The sequence below is a fragment of the Camelus ferus genome, chromosome 6 (genome assembly GCF_009834535.1).
Source record: "Camelus ferus isolate YT-003-E chromosome 6, BCGSAC_Cfer_1.0, whole genome shotgun sequence".
Taxonomy (NCBI): domain Eukaryota; kingdom Metazoa; phylum Chordata; class Mammalia; order Artiodactyla; family Camelidae; genus Camelus; species Camelus ferus.
The window spans coordinates 53,023,773-53,040,079 of NC_045701.1; the positions used below are offsets into that span (position 1 = coordinate 53,023,773).

At 47.1% G+C, this 16,307-nt stretch overlaps 1 protein-coding gene across 1 annotated transcript in view; it reads right to left on the reverse strand.

Moving 5' to 3' along the window:
* Positions 1 to 16,307, reverse strand: part of NID2 (nidogen 2) — a 60,466-nt gene that overhangs the window by 28,550 nt on the left and 15,609 nt on the right. Inside the window, exons 5-8 of the mRNA XM_032482035.1 lie at positions 7,329 to 7,478; positions 6,655 to 6,900; positions 5,222 to 5,422; positions 3,551 to 3,781 (exon numbers count right to left, since the gene is read on the reverse strand). Coding sequence (XP_032337926.1) covers positions 3,551 to 3,781; positions 5,222 to 5,422; positions 6,655 to 6,900; positions 7,329 to 7,478 — 828 coding nt within the window. The remainder of the gene's footprint in view (positions 1 to 3,550; positions 3,782 to 5,221; positions 5,423 to 6,654; positions 6,901 to 7,328; positions 7,479 to 16,307) is intronic.

Consider the following 16,307-nt stretch of genomic DNA (forward strand, 5'->3'; position numbering starts at 1 on the left):
CTGAAGATTTGTTAAGTCGCAGAGGCCCTCCCACAGGAGTGAGAGCTCCAAGCCCCACGTCAGGCTCCCCAGCTCGGGTCCCGGCATTGGGAAGAGGAGACCTCAGGACATCTGGTTTTGAAGACCAGGGAGGCTTGGCTCTGGGAGCCTCACGGGACTGAGGGAAATGGAGAGTCCATTCACTTGAGCAACTGTTTTATTTTTTCGAGGTGGGGGAGATAATTAGGTTGATTTATTTTTTAATAGAGGTACTGGGGATTGAACTCAGGACCTCACGCATGCTAAGCATGTGCTCTACCACTGAGCTATACCCTCCCCCTTCCATTTGCTTGAGAAGCCTACACAGAGACTCACGTGCATCAGGTCCAAGGGCAGAGGCAGTGGTTTCATAGGAACATGGGCCAGACCTGCCTTCTGGATTTGGAGGGTCTCCTGGGGACATGCAGGATGTCTGCAGCCCACTCACGGGACATAAAAGCTGGTGGCGGACATTCCACAAGTGTTCGTCTACATGAGCTTTCCTAGAGGCTGACGTCTTGATTGGATCATTAGCACCAAGACCAAGCCCCACCCAACAGCCTGTAGGGAAGCCTCTGGCCAAACAACATACAGGGTGGGAGCACAGCCCCACCCATCAGCAGACCTCCTAAGCCACAAAGGCCTCTAGACACAGCCCTACCCACCAGAGGTCCAGGACCAAGCTTCACCCAGCAGTGGGCAGGCACTGGCTCCTCCTGCCAGGAACCCTGCATAAGCCTCTAGTCCAGCCTCATCCACCAGGGGCAGATACTAGAAATACGAAAATGATAATCCCAAAGCCTGTGGAAGGAACCCACAAACACATAGAAAGATAGATGATATGAGGTGGCAAAGGAATATCTCCCAGGCCAAGGCACAACGTAAAATCCCAGAAGAAGAAGAAAGTGACAAGGAGATAGGTAACTTATCTGAGAAAGAGTTTAAAGTAATGAAGGCCAAGATGTTCAGAGAACTCAAGAGGAGTATAGATGCAGAGTGAAGTTTTTAGCAAAGAGTTGGAAAATATAAAGAATACTCAAACAGAGTTGAAGAATAAAATCACTGAAATAAACAATACACTGGAAGGAACCAAGAATAGACTAAATGAGGCAGAAGAGTGGATCAGTGAGCTAGAAGACAGATTAGTGGAAATCACTACTTCAGAACAGAAAAAAGAGAAAAAAAGGGAATGAGGATAGTTTAAAGAGAACTCTGGGACAACATGAAGTGCTTTAATATTTGCATTACAGGGGTCCCAGAAAGAGAAGAGAGAGAGATAGGACCTGAGAAAATCTCTGGAGAGAGAGTAACCAAAACCTTCCCCAACTTTGGAAAGGAAACAGTCACCCAAGTCCTGGAAGCGCAGAGAGTCCCACACAGAATCAACCCAAAGAGGAACACACCAAGGCACATAGTCATCAAATTGACAACAATTAAGGATAAGGAGAAAATATTAAAATTAGCAAGAGAAAAGCAACAAACAACATACAAGGGAACTGCCATAAGGTTATCAGCTGATTTTTCAGCAGAAACTCTACAGGCCAGAAGGGAGGGGCGTGACATATTTAAAGTGATGAAAGGGAAAAACCTACAACCAGAATCCTCTATCCAGCAAGGCTCTCGTTCAGACTTGGAGAAATCAAAAGCTTCATAGAAAAACAAAAGCTAAAAGATTTCAGCACCACCGAACCAGCTTTACAACAAATGTTAAAGGACCTTCTCTAGTCATCAAACCATAACAAGACTAATACTTCCAATTTATGAACATGCATGTCTTTCCATTTCTTTGTATCACCTTCAATTGCTTTCATAAACGTCTCACAGATTTTAAAGCATAGGTCCTTCCACCTCTTTGGTTAAGTTTACTCCTGGGTATATTATTTTTTCAAATGGGATTGTTTTCTTGCTTTCTCTTTCTGAAGTTCATTAGTGTATAGAAAAGCAACAGATTTGTGTATGTTAATCTTGTATCCTACAACTTTACTAAATTCATTTATAGGTCCTAATAGTTTTTTGGTGGAGACTTTAGGGTTTTCTATACTAGTATCTGTTACCTGTAAATAGTGACAGTTTTACCTCTTCCCTTCCAATTTGGACATCTTTTATTTTTCTCTCTTGTCCTGTGGATATCCACAGTTGTCCCAGAACCATTTGTCAAAAAGACTACTTTCTTCTCATTCAGTTGTTTCGGCACCCCGTCAGAAAACAATCGACCGTAAACATGAGTGATTATTTCTGTATTCTCACTTCTATTCCCATTGATCAGTATGTCTGTCCTTATTCAAGGACCATACTGTATTGATTACTCAAGTTTTGAAATCAGAAGTATGGTTAGTCCAACTTTGTTCTTTTTTCAAATTGTCTTGGCTATTCTGAGTTCCTTACATTTTCACATGAATTTTAGCATCAGGTTTTCTTCAAAAAAAAAAAAACCAGCTGATAGGATTGTGTTGAATTCATAGGTCAATTTATGAATCACTGACATCTTAATATTAATAATTTTCCAATCCATCAACACAGAATAGTTTTTATTTAGGCCTTCCTTTTTTTCAAAAACATTTATAGGTTTCAATGTAAAAGTATCACACTTCTTAAAAATTTATTCCTACTTTATTCTTTTTGAAATGGAATTGTTTCTTAATTTTCTTTTCAGTTTGCTCATTGCTACTATTAAAAAATATGATTGATTTTTATATATTGATTTCATATCCTGCAACCTTACTGAACTTGTTTATTAGTTCTAATAGTTTTTAAAATAAATTTCTTAGTCTTTCTACCAGTAAGATCATGTCATAGAAAAAGAGATAATTTTACCTCTTCCCTTCCAAGCTAGATGCCTGTAATTCATTTTTTTGCCTAATTGCCTGCCTACAACTTCCAGCACAATGTTGAAGGTAAGCTGCAAGAGATGACATCCTTGTCTTATTCCTGATCTTGGAGGGAAAGCATCCAGTCTTCCCTCATTAAGTGTGATGTTAATTTGGGTTTTTTCATACATGCAGTTCTATCTTGTTTTGTTCTTCTAGGCACTGGTGAAAATTTGGTGAAATCCTTCTCATCCTTTAAGTTTTAGCTAAAATATTATTTCCTCAGGGATATCTTTCTTGAACCTCCCATCTAGGCTCACAGCACCCTGCACTTATCACAATTATAACAAACATTTGTCAGCATCATTCTCCCTCCCACCTCGGCCCCAGCTTGTTCACAGGTGTATCATGGATGCAGATCGGCACATGCAGTTGGGTGTTGCTACAAACCAGTCTCATGTATTATGCTCTGTTCCTGAGCATAAGTATTATGTTTTATTCCTGAGCTTGGCAGGAACACTGTTCTAGAAGTTCCATTTCTACCTCTGTCTCCACCTCAAGGACAGGACCCTACCTTATTCATCCTTACACCCAGCACCTAATAGAGCCTGGCATTCAGTTTACCTTAGTAACCTACATGAATCATTCTGAGGCCACTCAAAAGGGATGAAGAAAGAAAGTTCAATGTAATTTTTGCCCAGCAATAACAAAAAAGGAAACCATACCTTCAACGGGGCCAATCTGATTGGTCACAGCGAATCTGAGCACTTTTTCTTCATCCGTGTACAAGGCAAAGACCCGGTCCACGTTCAGCTGCTGGGTGGTGGGGACGGCCCAGCGTCTGGGGGCATGCCTGCATGTTTGGTACGTGATGTTCTGGTGAACACGGTAGGACTGCGTTTGGTTGATGGTACCAAACGTGAGAGAGTAGTCTCTGGAGCTTGTGGAGGTCACAACTGCAATAGACACAATTCGGTCAAACTAGGAAATTACAAAATATTAACTAGAGGTTTTTCACATGGGGTGAGTTGCTCTGCACAGCTTTCATTTAATTCCTGGAGCATGTTCCCTTGGGAAGTTCCTGAGTTTATATGGGAAACCTACAAGGCAATCCCAAGAACCCGAGTGGATGTAAAACCAAGGCACTGACACGGAGCAGGTACAATCACTGATGCCAGAATTTGCAAAGAATAGATGTGTCTACTTGCAGCCATGCTGAGCACTCCGTAGGCACTGCCTCGTTCTGTCCTCACCACAGCCAGCGAGGTGGGCCCGTAACTTGTGTGGAGAGCCTTACAAAGGTTAAGAAGTAGTTAAGTCTAACACGCAAGGCTGGCACATGGCAGAGCTCAAGTCAGCCTGACTCTACATCCCAAGTTTCCAACCAGTCCATCCTCTGCAGTGCACGGAGAGCATGCCTTCCAGCACCTTGCACTTAAGTCAGAGAAAGGAAGTTGGTGGGGTGGGGGTGTCTTTTCTCTCCATCTGAGTGCGGAATCAGGAGGCCAGGCCAGTTTTCCGATGCCCATCCTCTTCCCTGCATCCCGTGCCCGGCTTCCGGCTCTCATATCGCAGGAGAAGCAAAGGCACGACACAAATCAAACCGCTGTGCTGCGGGACAGCGACTAAGATCAGGTGGTTTTTAAAGAACACATCACACTTTACACATATCAACCAGGTAAGGTAGACAGACAGTAATAAGGTTATTAACATTCTCATTCTAGAGATGAGAAAAATAGGTCCTCAGATGTAAGTGACCTTATTCCCCACATATTTTAAATGCATCCATGATATGAATTTCTGTCTTCTGACTCCAAAACTAGCATTAGTTTTATAACACTGGTGCAGCATCTCTGATTTCAAAGGATACTGAAACAGGTTACACAAGGAGAAATTCCAATAGTGGGGGAGGGTATAGCTCAGTGGTAGAGAGCATGCTTACCATACATGTGGTCATGGGTTCAATCCCCAGTACCTCCATTAAAAAAAACTAATAAATAGACCTAATGACCTTCCCCCACAAAAAAACCATATATACATGTATATACATAAATTTAAAAAAAATTTTAAAGGATAAATTCCAATAATCAGTATTTTTCCATGGCTCAGAGAGCAGGATAGTTAAAAACTATAATTATACCATCCCTCCCCATCCCACAGACAAGGTTACTTTATGTTATAATAACAGTATTGAGAAGGGACACTGATACTCTTGTGTACAGCAGCCAGCACTTTTCTCACACTAACATAATAATCAGAGTAACAGAAACAATATTGAGCTCATTTTATATGCCACACACAGTTGGAAGGACATCCCACGCAGTCACTCACACAATCCTGTCTTGTGAGCCATGTGCCATCCCCACTGTGCAGATGAGAGAAGTAGCTGCACGCACCTGAGTCTGAGTAGTGGTAGAGCTCCCTGTAGGGAGCAATGTGGGCTGTGAAATTCGCTGGGATGTAGGGCACCTGGCCTTGAATGTTGGTCTTAATGCTCAGATAGTTCTCTGGGTCCAGTCCCTCGGCAGTTTGAGTGATTCGAACCCTCTCCTCTCCTGGGTAGAAGGTAACTTCCATGTCATGGATAAAGGTAGCACCTGGAAAGGAAAAAAAGTTCCAGCACAGAGATGGAAAGAGGTCTTGCCTCTTCCAGCAATAACTACCAGGGCACACTTCCCCTTCCCAGCTTCTGCTACTGTTGGAGATGGTGCCCAAGGAGATCTGATCGCCAAGGCCAACAAGGGCCACCAGCTGTTGATGCCATTAGTTCCCCAAACCTTCTGATACAGTGTGGTTCCATCCTACCTCCTCTCACACTGCTTCTCTTTGTAGGAGCTTGTTTCCTGTGAAATATAAACCACTAGGAAAATCCTTGACCTTTCTCCAGATTTGGCAAAAATAAACCAAGAAAACCGCAGGACACCCATTCACCTTTTGAATTTCAGATAAATAATAAATAAATTGGTATAAGTATGCCCCAAGTATTGTATGGGACATGCTTACACTAAAATGTTTATTATTTATCTGAAAGTCAATGTAACTGGGTAGACTGTATTTTATCTACTTTTGACTCAAGGTTTTATCAAACCCTGTTTATAAGTAAGATCCTACTAACAGCCATTGAGCTCTACAGCTGGAAGTGGACAAAGAACTTTTACACTTTCTGTGCAATGAAGATAAATCCACTAGGAAACAAAGTGCAGTGAGATGAGAAGCCAGGAAGTGGCCTCTGCCCCCTTGCTATGGAAAGGTGGTCCTTAGAAGAGCACTGTGTCCTCTAGCTTGCTAGAAGACAGGATCACAGACCACCACCACCCCACCCCGCCTACTGAATCACACCTGCACCCTCCCAAGGCCCCAGGCGATGTGCATGTAGGATGAAGTCTGAGAAGGACTTTCTGTACTATTACAGGTCAGAGTTGTCGGGGAGGGGGGTGGGGAGGAAAGGCACCCCTCACCCATGAAGTAACACCATCCCCAGGTGTCCTGGAATTACCACCGTGCACCCCTATTTAACAGATCTGCACATTGCAACTCAATGACATGAAGTCTGGGAAACAAGCTTCAACAAATTGGGTTCAGTGGGCACAAATGCTCCATATGGAACCATTCTATTTCTCAGAACAGCTTGGAGAACATTAAGAATTCATTCTTTTAAAAAAAACAGTCCTGTGAAGCCAAACCATCCCCAGCTACTTCCAGACAGAAAACTACACTCTTGTGACTCTGGAACATCAGAGAAGCAGATCTTCTTTCATGGAATGAAAATTCAAGGTTCCACGCCACCAAAGCACGGGTGACCAGTGGCCCTCTCGGCGGCCCTACTCACCTGTGAGGCTGAAGCCGTTCTCCCAGCCTGGTTTTTCTAAAGCAAAAAGCCAGCCAAACAGGCCTCCGATTGGCGTGAGTGGGAGAAGGGCCTGGGCGGCCGGCTGTGGGATGTGGCTGATGGCCGTGTAGGCTCTGCCGTCATTGCCCACGATGTAAGCGTGCAGGTCCACGTCGGTGAAGTGCACGGGCATGTGGCCCACGCGAAGTTGCCCACTCACTTTCCCATTGACTCGATGAGGTGCCCCTGAGACACAGCAAACCCAGTCAACCGTGACCACCGTCTTGGTGCACAGACAAAACAGTTCCACCAACAACTCCCCAAACTCCATCTTTAGTCCTTTTTCATGAGACCCTTAACAACCCACCACTCTTCTGGGTAGGACACACACCTGCCTTCCATCTCCCTTCTCCTATCCTCCCTCTCGCCCATCCACTTTGCCTCTGAAGAGCTAGCAAAAAGGGCGGAAGCATTTCTGGTTAATCCTTAAGTTGGGAAATCCACCCAAACACATATATTTCTCATTTATTGAGCACCTGCAAGTCGCTAGCACTTTGATTCAAGCGGTAGAGACACAAGGTCCATAAGCAGAGCCCATAGCGACAGCTGGAAACAGCAGGCGGCAGAGACAGACCCCGAGCAGCCCCCGACCCAGTCAAGCCAGCATCCCTCACCTTCCGGCAGACAGTGCTTCCCATTCCCGTAAAACCTGGACTGGCAGTGGCAGCAGAAGCCGGTGGCGTAGTCGGTGCAGAAGGCGTGCCGGGAGCAGCGCTCGTGGTTGTGTTCGCAGGTCTCCTTGTGGGCAGCATTGTACGTGAAGACTGGAAAGGAAAGCAAACTTGGAGGAAAAGGACTGAGTGATTCCAGCACCGCGGCTGCCAAGCTTCACCACGGACCCAGCATCTGCTCCATAAAATCCGTTTAGGTTGTAATAAACAAATGGGGTTTTGATGTTGAAGAGACAGGATAACATTCAACTCAGGGGAATTAACTAGCTTTGTCTTCTGGCAAGAAGTTCTGCTGACTGCTCCCATCTGGTCTCACAGCAGAGCTGGTGGGTGAGCGAGGATGAGGCTGTGCCCCTCTGGTCCCAGTGCAGTGACAGGAAAGCCAACCAGTAAGTATGTGTTAGGTTGAACTGTACGAAACTGCCATTTTTTTCTGGGTCAAAAATGTCCAAAGATAAGCAATTTTATATGGTTCAAACTAATAGTAATGAGCTCCCGAGAGGAAAAACAAAGAAACTACCAATTGCAGTCTTATGTCTAAACACTCCTTCCTTCTTTTTGGTAACCTTGAACTTAAAAAGAACAACCTATAGCTTGTCTCTACCCAGAAAATTTTTTTTTCTGAAAGAGAAGGCAGGCCTTAAAGAATGAACACACATACACACACCCCCTAAAGAAAGTGTATGGGGAGGCAGGCGGAGAGAGAGGGGAAGGAGGTGGGGAACCCGGTTGTGAAATGCTCAGTGCCTGCAGGATTTCTTGTGGTGGGTGTGGCATGAGCAGGATGCCCAGGCAGTAGCGGAGAGCCTGGCCACAAGCACTGCACTCTAGGAAGCCATGCGGACCAGGGTAAGTTTAATGCTCCTTCCATCTCCCACTTATTCTTCCCATTAAAGAGAGAAAGTCATTTGTGCTACCAAGAAACAGAGAAATTGGAGCAGATGCCATTGTCCCTAAAGAGAATGGCCAAGAGGGGTGGAGTGTGGCAGGGGGGTGCTGATGGACAAGAGAGGACACCCAGGGCAATGTCAATCCCGAGCATGGCCACCAGGAGGCAAAGCAGCTGTGCACACCTCTGCCCGAGCATCCCCAGAAGCAGGAGTTGGGTGGAGACTCCAGGGGCACAGTGACAAGCTGGGATGGCACAGAAATCTAGCGCTAGACCCCAAGGCTGCAGTGAGGTGCAAGCTCCCGAGAGAGATAACCTGCTCTCAGGAAAAACTAGGTAGCAGGTGCGTTCCACATCAAGGACTGAAAAGGAGGAAATGGGAGGGGGGAGGAAGAAATGGAAAGACCAATACTCACCCACTATTCCAGGGGAAAACAGAAAGCAAACCAGTGGGGGAAGATGTAGCACCATAGAAGTAATAATGTAGCCAGCATAAAGCCTTGCATCAGCAATTAAGAATATAACAAATTTAACATTTAAGTAGTGCTTAATACACGGCAGATCCTTTTCTATGAACTTTATGAATTCTTTCAATTTGTACAAGAATAGGGGCTGTTTTTATTCCTGTGTTGCAGGAACACGACCAGAGGCACAGGTTAAAGTGACCATCCTGAAGTCACACGGGCAGGAGGTGGTGGAGGTGGGATTTGAACCCAGGAACTCTGGCTCCAGATTCTTAACAGCTGCACTCGACCACCATCCAGCAGAGCCCAGGGACATCTACCATGAAAGCTAAAGGATGTGATCAGGTGACTGGGCTTAATCAGCACAGGCTTCAGCAAGAAAAGCTTGAGTCATGCTTTACAAATCAGGCTTAATGGTAGAAGATAGCAGAGATTACCCGGGTGGCTATCGTAGCTGACAAAAAAGCACAGGTAAGAAGAATTGAGAACAGCAACGGTGGCATTCACTTTTGGACAGAAGTGCTGCTTACGGATTTTTGAGAAAGCCCCAGGAGCCGAGGGTTGGCAGGACAGACAGTCTTGACTCAAGTGGAATATCTGACCAGAGACATAATGAGAATAAAGTTGGTGACTCAAGATTTGGTATAGAGCCTTGGTGACATGGCTGAGAAATTCCAGTTCGATAAAAATAGAAAGTAAGGCCTCAACCTCAACGTTTTTAAACAGGAAAGTGACATAAAACTCAAGGCAGGAAAAAAAAAAAAACAGAAATGGATAATGATAAATCTAAGTTGGCTGTGAGGAAATCTGTATATCACTCTCTATCACTGGTTTAAGAAAGACAGGGGGGACCCAGTTTGAGTTCAAAGAAATAAAGGTAACTTGTGAAAGTTTTGGGTTACTCCAGCTCAGAAAGTCACAACTAAGTGTAAAACAGCAGCCCCTGCAGGGACTGGCACACTGAGCGTGGTCATGGCATCGACTGCCATCGGGACCCTCCCTCCAGAACACAGGGGAACCAGGGCAGCACAGGGTCCCAAGCACTGACACTCAACAGCACCCGGGCTCGGGTGGCTCTGTGGACACCACAGAAATGCACCACACCTGCTTCCTCCTCTTCAGAATCAGGGTGACACCCCCCTCTCACACCTCAACGCCAGCAACCATGTTGTTCCTTAACATACTTCTGAGCACCAGGGCAAAAAGGTGATCTGATGCAGGACTAAAGGGTAGTCATTTTCAGGAAATTCAAGTAAAAAGCCAAACTCTAACACCGCTCTGCCCCCAAATTAAGAAAATGGGTTTGTATTGTGTTCTGTTTGTTATTTTGTGAAGACTTGTTCCTCAGCCCAATTCTTCTTCTAAGAGTGGCTTATGAAACAGGGAGAGATGGGACGGAGGACTGCTGATGGGGGCACGCGGGGTTAATTTCACTAAAATAGCACAGGGGGCCTGGCTTTTGTCCGGGTAAAAAGAGAGGCGCAGCGGTGCAGCCGGCAACTTACAAATGCATCTGTGCCAAAGCTTCTAAGCTCATGGGCATGGCTGCATTTTTCTAACAAAAAAATGATGGTTAGGCCCCCATGAAAGGCTATTAAGAGACTCAAACTATAATTACAGTGGGCTAGTTATCGGTAAGCTGGCCTGGAGATCCTTTTAAACAGCGCGAGGGTGTTCTGAAGTCTGTGTGTGTAAAGCAGCATTCTCAGGATGGAACCACACTGGGGAAAGGTGGGTTCACTCCTCCGAGTCAGGGAAACACCGGCTCCCTCTTCCAAGCCTGCCTTCCCACTCAGGTGTGCACACTTGGTACAGCGTCAGCTCAAGTGAAAAGCAAATGCCTGTTGCGATTTACTTTCCTTCTTCCAGTAATTCAGCAAATATTGAGCACTCTATAGGCCTGGCACCAGACTAGGAATTAGGGATATAGCAGGAAACAAAACAGACAAAAATGCCTGCCCTGAAGCTGACATCCCCCTGTCTAGGCAGTGGTCAACAGACAGGTCAATTATTCAGTGCGGTGGACGGTGTCGAGCGTGAGGCAGAAACTTAAATCTGGGAGGGAAAAGAGCGCTGGAGGGGGAAGGGGACTTTGCTCTTTTAAATAACACAGTCAGGGGGGGCATTGGGAGAAGAAGCCCTCTGGGCAGAGGCCTGGAGGAGGGGAGGACGAGTGGGGACAGGGACACCATCTCAGGCAGGCGGGCCTGTGGGAAGAACAGGGGCCGTGAGAAGACAGAAGGCGGAGAGATAGCCCTGGCCAGTTCTCGACCAGCAGGCCTCATAGGTCATGGGAAGGGTTTGGGCTTCGCCTGAGCGAGGTGGGGAGCTGCTGGAGGGTTCTGAGCTGAAGAAAAACAAGATCTGACTTACGGAACCTCAGGAAAGAGCTGCTGCCTTGATAGTCGGAGGTGCTGGCGGAGAAGCTGAGAAGGGCCCAGACACGGAGGCCCTTCAGGTACTTGGAGGGTGTAGCTGCCAGGCTTTGCTGAGGGACTGGATGGAGGGTGAGAAGACATGGACGAGAGGGAAGGGAGAGAGAGGATGGAGGGGAGGAAAAGGGAAGAAAGAGAGGGGTCCACAGGAATGTTCCTTCCTTGGCATGGGGAGCTGAAGAGTGGAGCTGCCCTTTACAGAAGATTTGCTTGAGAACAGTTCTAGCAACACCCTTGCGGCTGCAGGCAAGTTCCACCCCAGCTCTGGCAGGGACCTCGACGCTCAGAGGGAGCACTGCATTTCTCCCTGTGGATTCTGGGAACCACAGCATTGGAATCACCTGGGCTGCCTGTTAAATATGCTAATTCTCAACGTGCACCTTGTTCTCTCAATGGGCGGGTCCCAGGCGTCTGTGCTGGTGCTACTCCCCAGGTGATTCTCCCTCCCACTGATGACAACGTTCAAGATACTTGCAAACGTTCCATTTCTGAGCTCGAGAACACTTGTGCATGTAGTTAATGAACTTCATCTGACCAATTAGCAGCTCCTGGGAAAGCAGCAGTTGGGTGGGGTGGAGGGGAAGAGTTCAAGGAATGTTCTCACAGTAATCCTGGCCAGCCGAGAGGCAGAATGGGTTGATGGCCCACTTAGGCCAAATCCCCAAGCAGGGCACGTGAAGATCCTTTGGTGGAGGAAACCAGAAGCCAGGTCCCTTCCCTGATGATGGAGGAGAAGACCTAGAAATGCGATCCCCCATGTGTCTATCTGAGCAAGAAAAGCCAGACTACTGGCCAATGTGACTTCTCAAATTCCTATGGGAGTTGCAGGTAGATTCAAAGATGCTAGACTCCTTGAAGGTGAGGAATCAATCTGGATTCCAGCTGGATGAGATGTGTAATGAGCATATCCAGAAACAAAGTGTCCCTTTTTCTTTCTCGGTGGTCATTTCAGGGCCTCTTGCCCTCCCAGTTTTGAATGTGTTCTCACACACTTCTTCCTATTTTGGTAAGGAGATAGTGTCCCTTCTTTACAGATGACACAACTGAGGCCCACAAAGATTGTATGATCTTCTGGCTCTAAATTCCACACTCTTTTCCATTACACCAGCAATACTCAAATGTGGTGGGTGTCAGGATTACCAGGGGACCTGGTTTAAAAAGGCAGGTTTTGGGTCAGGAGGTGGCGGAGGCATGGAAGTCAGCATTTTAATTAAACTAGAGACACGGGAGAAACAGCCACAGTGGACGAGAGCCACACTTTGAGAGATACTGTTTTTATCCCCTGGATTCCTCTCTCCTGAATGTTACCTACCGGGGCAGTTTGTCTTCCAGACCCTCCAGGGACCCACATGCTGCCTTGGTGGCTCCTGTCACAGAGGGTGAGACGGACAGAGACGCATCTGCTGGCACCTCGGGCCCAGCAGGGAGATAAAGGCCATCCAGGTTTCAGTGAGCCCAGCCTGCGACGGCTTTTGTAAGCTGAGGTTCGATGGTCGCTAAAGGCATCTTCACGTGAGGATTTAAAATCTCATTTCTTTTTCCCATTTAATGCTTTCCCACCCTTCTCATATCCTTGTAGAAAGGGAAGTGGGGTGGGGCTGCGGAAGGGAGGAGCGGCCCAGGCGCTGCCCAAGTGTTGGAGGCTGGTCCTCACCGGGGGTTCCTCACACCCACGTGAGAACTCCTCCTTTGCACTGGTTCGGATCCCCCCTTCCGCCTTCATTTCTCCAGAAACACTTAAGCCCTCGTCCTCAGCCCTGGCCCAGCCCTGTGGAAGGTGGCAGGCTCCCCAGGCAGACCGGGTTCACGGTGCAAATGGGGACAGAGGGTTCCTGCACCGGGCTGCAGCCGACCCCCAACCCCCGGCTGCTAGAGTGGCTTTTACTTTTAACAGCTTCTCCCGCCACCTCGAGAAAAAGGACCTACAGTTTCACTGCATGACAGGTTTTTCTAAGGTTCCTCACCTTTCAGAATGACAGACTAGTAAGAAAACCCACAAACCCAACTTTATAATGGAAAATGTGGTATGCTTTCCCTCCAGTTTTCATGTTTGTTTGTTTGTTTGTTGGTGTATGTGTGTGGTACAGAGTGATGCTGTGTTTGTTTGTTTTTGGTGTATGTGTGTGGTACAGAGTGATGCTGGTTGGGCAAACAGTTATTAGGACCCTGTTTTTTCTTTTTAAGGTGGGCGGTGTGGTTACAGCCACCATTATGACCCTAGCAGCCTCTCCCGTTCAGGTGTCTTCACAGGTCTGGGGCCCTCCTCAGCAACCTGCAGGTGCACCAGGAAGGCTGTGTTGGGCAGCAGGGCCTGCTTCAGTTCATCCCAGGGTAGAAGCTGCTTGAGCAACGTATTCCTGAAGGCTTTCCCAAGGCCAAAAGTAGAAGTGGACCAGAAGCCACGAGGGAATCCTTGCTCCCACCCAGGGCTTTCCCAGCACAACCGCCATCTAAACAGAATCAACAGGATCTCACGATGGGGTCAGAACGCCTGAGGTTTCTGAAACCCAGTTGTCCTACCCACTGGCTAATTCATCAGGCAGACTGAGGTCAAATTAAGCTCTTCATCACACCAGCTGGGCAGGTTTCAGACCATCCACAACTCCTGTGAATCAAGCTCACTCCAGCGCCCCACAACACTGGTGGTCCCCAGTCCTAGGCGGCTGGACCTGCCTTTCCTGCCCACCCCCTCAACTCACTCACACATTCTTTCTCCATTTCCACCTCAGTAACTCCATCCTTGTCACTCCTCTGTCTAGAATACTGCCCCACTTTCTCCCTCTCTAAACTCAGACTCTGACCCCACGGCCTGGCTCAGGCCCTCCTCCTCCAGGAAGACTTCCCTGATGGGCACCACATGTGGATCTGCCCTTCACTGTGTTACCTGACAGCTTGTTCTACCCTTCTGTGGCTCTGTGGCAGTCCTGGACTGCCTCGTACTTGGACAAATCAGGCTTCAGTTTCCTTCTCTGTGTTGTGGGAAGGATAATAGCACCTACCTCACAGACCAATTTGGAAGATTAATTGTGCAATCAAAGCAAAGTTCACCCTTAGAGTCCAACAGGGCACTCGATAAATACTAGTGAAAATTTCCACTTGTGCCCCGGTCAGAGAAGGGCACACATAGACAACAAGCTTCCTGAGCTGCTTTGAGGAACAAGACCCCTGAGGCAGAGAAAGTGTGTGCGTCCAATTTACTGCTGGTTCTGTGGCCTATGGAAACAGCGGAAGGCAAGTAATATGCTCGAGGCCAGAACTGGAGTGTAATCGGGACATTCTTGCCTGGTGTGGACATGCTCTAAAAAGAATCTAGATTTCTCAACAAAAAGTCTATAAAAAGAGTCCCTAAGGGGGAAAGCATTTTAAAGAGAAGGGAGAGGTATTTTGGGGAGCTATAAATCTTAATTTCTTGGTTTAGCACGATGACAACTATGAGGCTTAAGGGGGACACTAAATTTTATTGGGCATGGTGCTTCCATGCCAAATTTTAATTCTCACAACTTTTTAATGAGGTCTACATTATTTCCACTTTATAGCTGAGGAAGTGATAGTCAGACAGAGCAAATGTCTTATCCCAAACCACATAGCAGACCTGGGAATCAAGCTTACATCCACCAAACACCAAAACCCACACTCCTCCACTCCATTGGTAGAAAACGCTGGGCAGGATGGCTCAGGGCTGGGCAATTAGCAGGCGATGGGGGTGTGAGTCTCTGCCACCCCACTCACCAGCTTTCCCGGAGAGAGTCCACTTTTGCCTGATGGACCTCTGGGACGCCACTGTGTTGTTTGAAAAAACAAAGACCACCGCCAAGTAAAACCAAGTATTTACCACTGCATGGTTCTATACAGCTGGCCCTCGGTATCCGCGGGTTCTACATCCCCAGATTCAAGGAACCGTGGATGCTGCACTATGTAAATGACCCGAGGCTGGGGGACCCACAAATGCAGAACCACGGATACAGAGGGCTGACTAAGGGGCTTGAGCATCCGCAGATTTTGGCAGCTGCAGGGGGTTCCTGAACAAATGCCCTGTGGACACCGAGTCTTCCTAAATCCTGAGGTGAAACCAGAGGCTCTCCTATTTTCCCTCTCTGCTTTCAAGTTGTAAAGATTTCCTTCTCTGCTAATAAGGTGGCTGCTAGCTATTTTTCCTTCAAGGTTGGAAAACTAGTTAGTTTTTCTTTTGACGGCTCCTTGTATTATTAGCCAGCTGTTTCAAATGCATTTTGCCATGCCCAAGATGTCAGGGGTAGACGTCACCAGCAGCTGATAAATGTAGTTCATGCCCCGCAAGGGTTACAGCTGCCGCCTCTGTTCTGCACTCTGGCCGGTTCCCTGGACCTCCTGCAGCCAAGCCAGCTTATCTCAGCCTCTCACAGCGCAAAGCAGGGTGTGCAGCCCCTTCCTCTTAACTCTTTAATAAACCGCTCCAGGGATCGGCTTTTTAATATTCCAGGCTCTTCCCAAGGCAGGAAATCGCAACCCACAAATGAAAAGACCACTTAGGGACACATCTTTACTTCAAAAATCTCTTTGATCAAAGTGTCTGAGACTTGGCTTCAAATTTTCTTTAGATATAGGGAACTTAGGCTGAAAACTCAGGAGACCGTCAGAAGGTTCTGAAGCCTTCCAATAAAACTCACATCTTCAACTTGACAGAAACGTGGCCCTTAGGCACAAATTAAGGCACTGCTACTTAACAAGCCCATTCTTCATTCCCGGTGCCCGGTTCCCACTGCTTTAAATCCTCTGTAATTAGTAACTGCAGCCACCATTTATTAAGATCCAACTCTACAGACACTAGCCTAAGAACTTCATTATCTCTTTTAATCCTCTCAACAAATTTAGCAGAAATCAGAGGCTTGGGCTACAGAAAGTGTCACCCAGCCAGCGGGACAGCCAGGATTCAAACCCAAGTCTGACACCAGTGCTCTCCCCCTGGCATCACACAACACAGTCTCATCCCTCCTGAAGGCAGCGAAGTCTTACGGGCCGGCGCCACAGCAGAACCACCCGCAAGGCCCTTGCTGGGTCAACGTGTTTTCACCACAAAAGGCATAGGAAACAGAAAAGGTGAAAAAAATAATTAAAAAGGTCCTGAAGAACGCTTTCACCTCTGACCTCTTCCCTC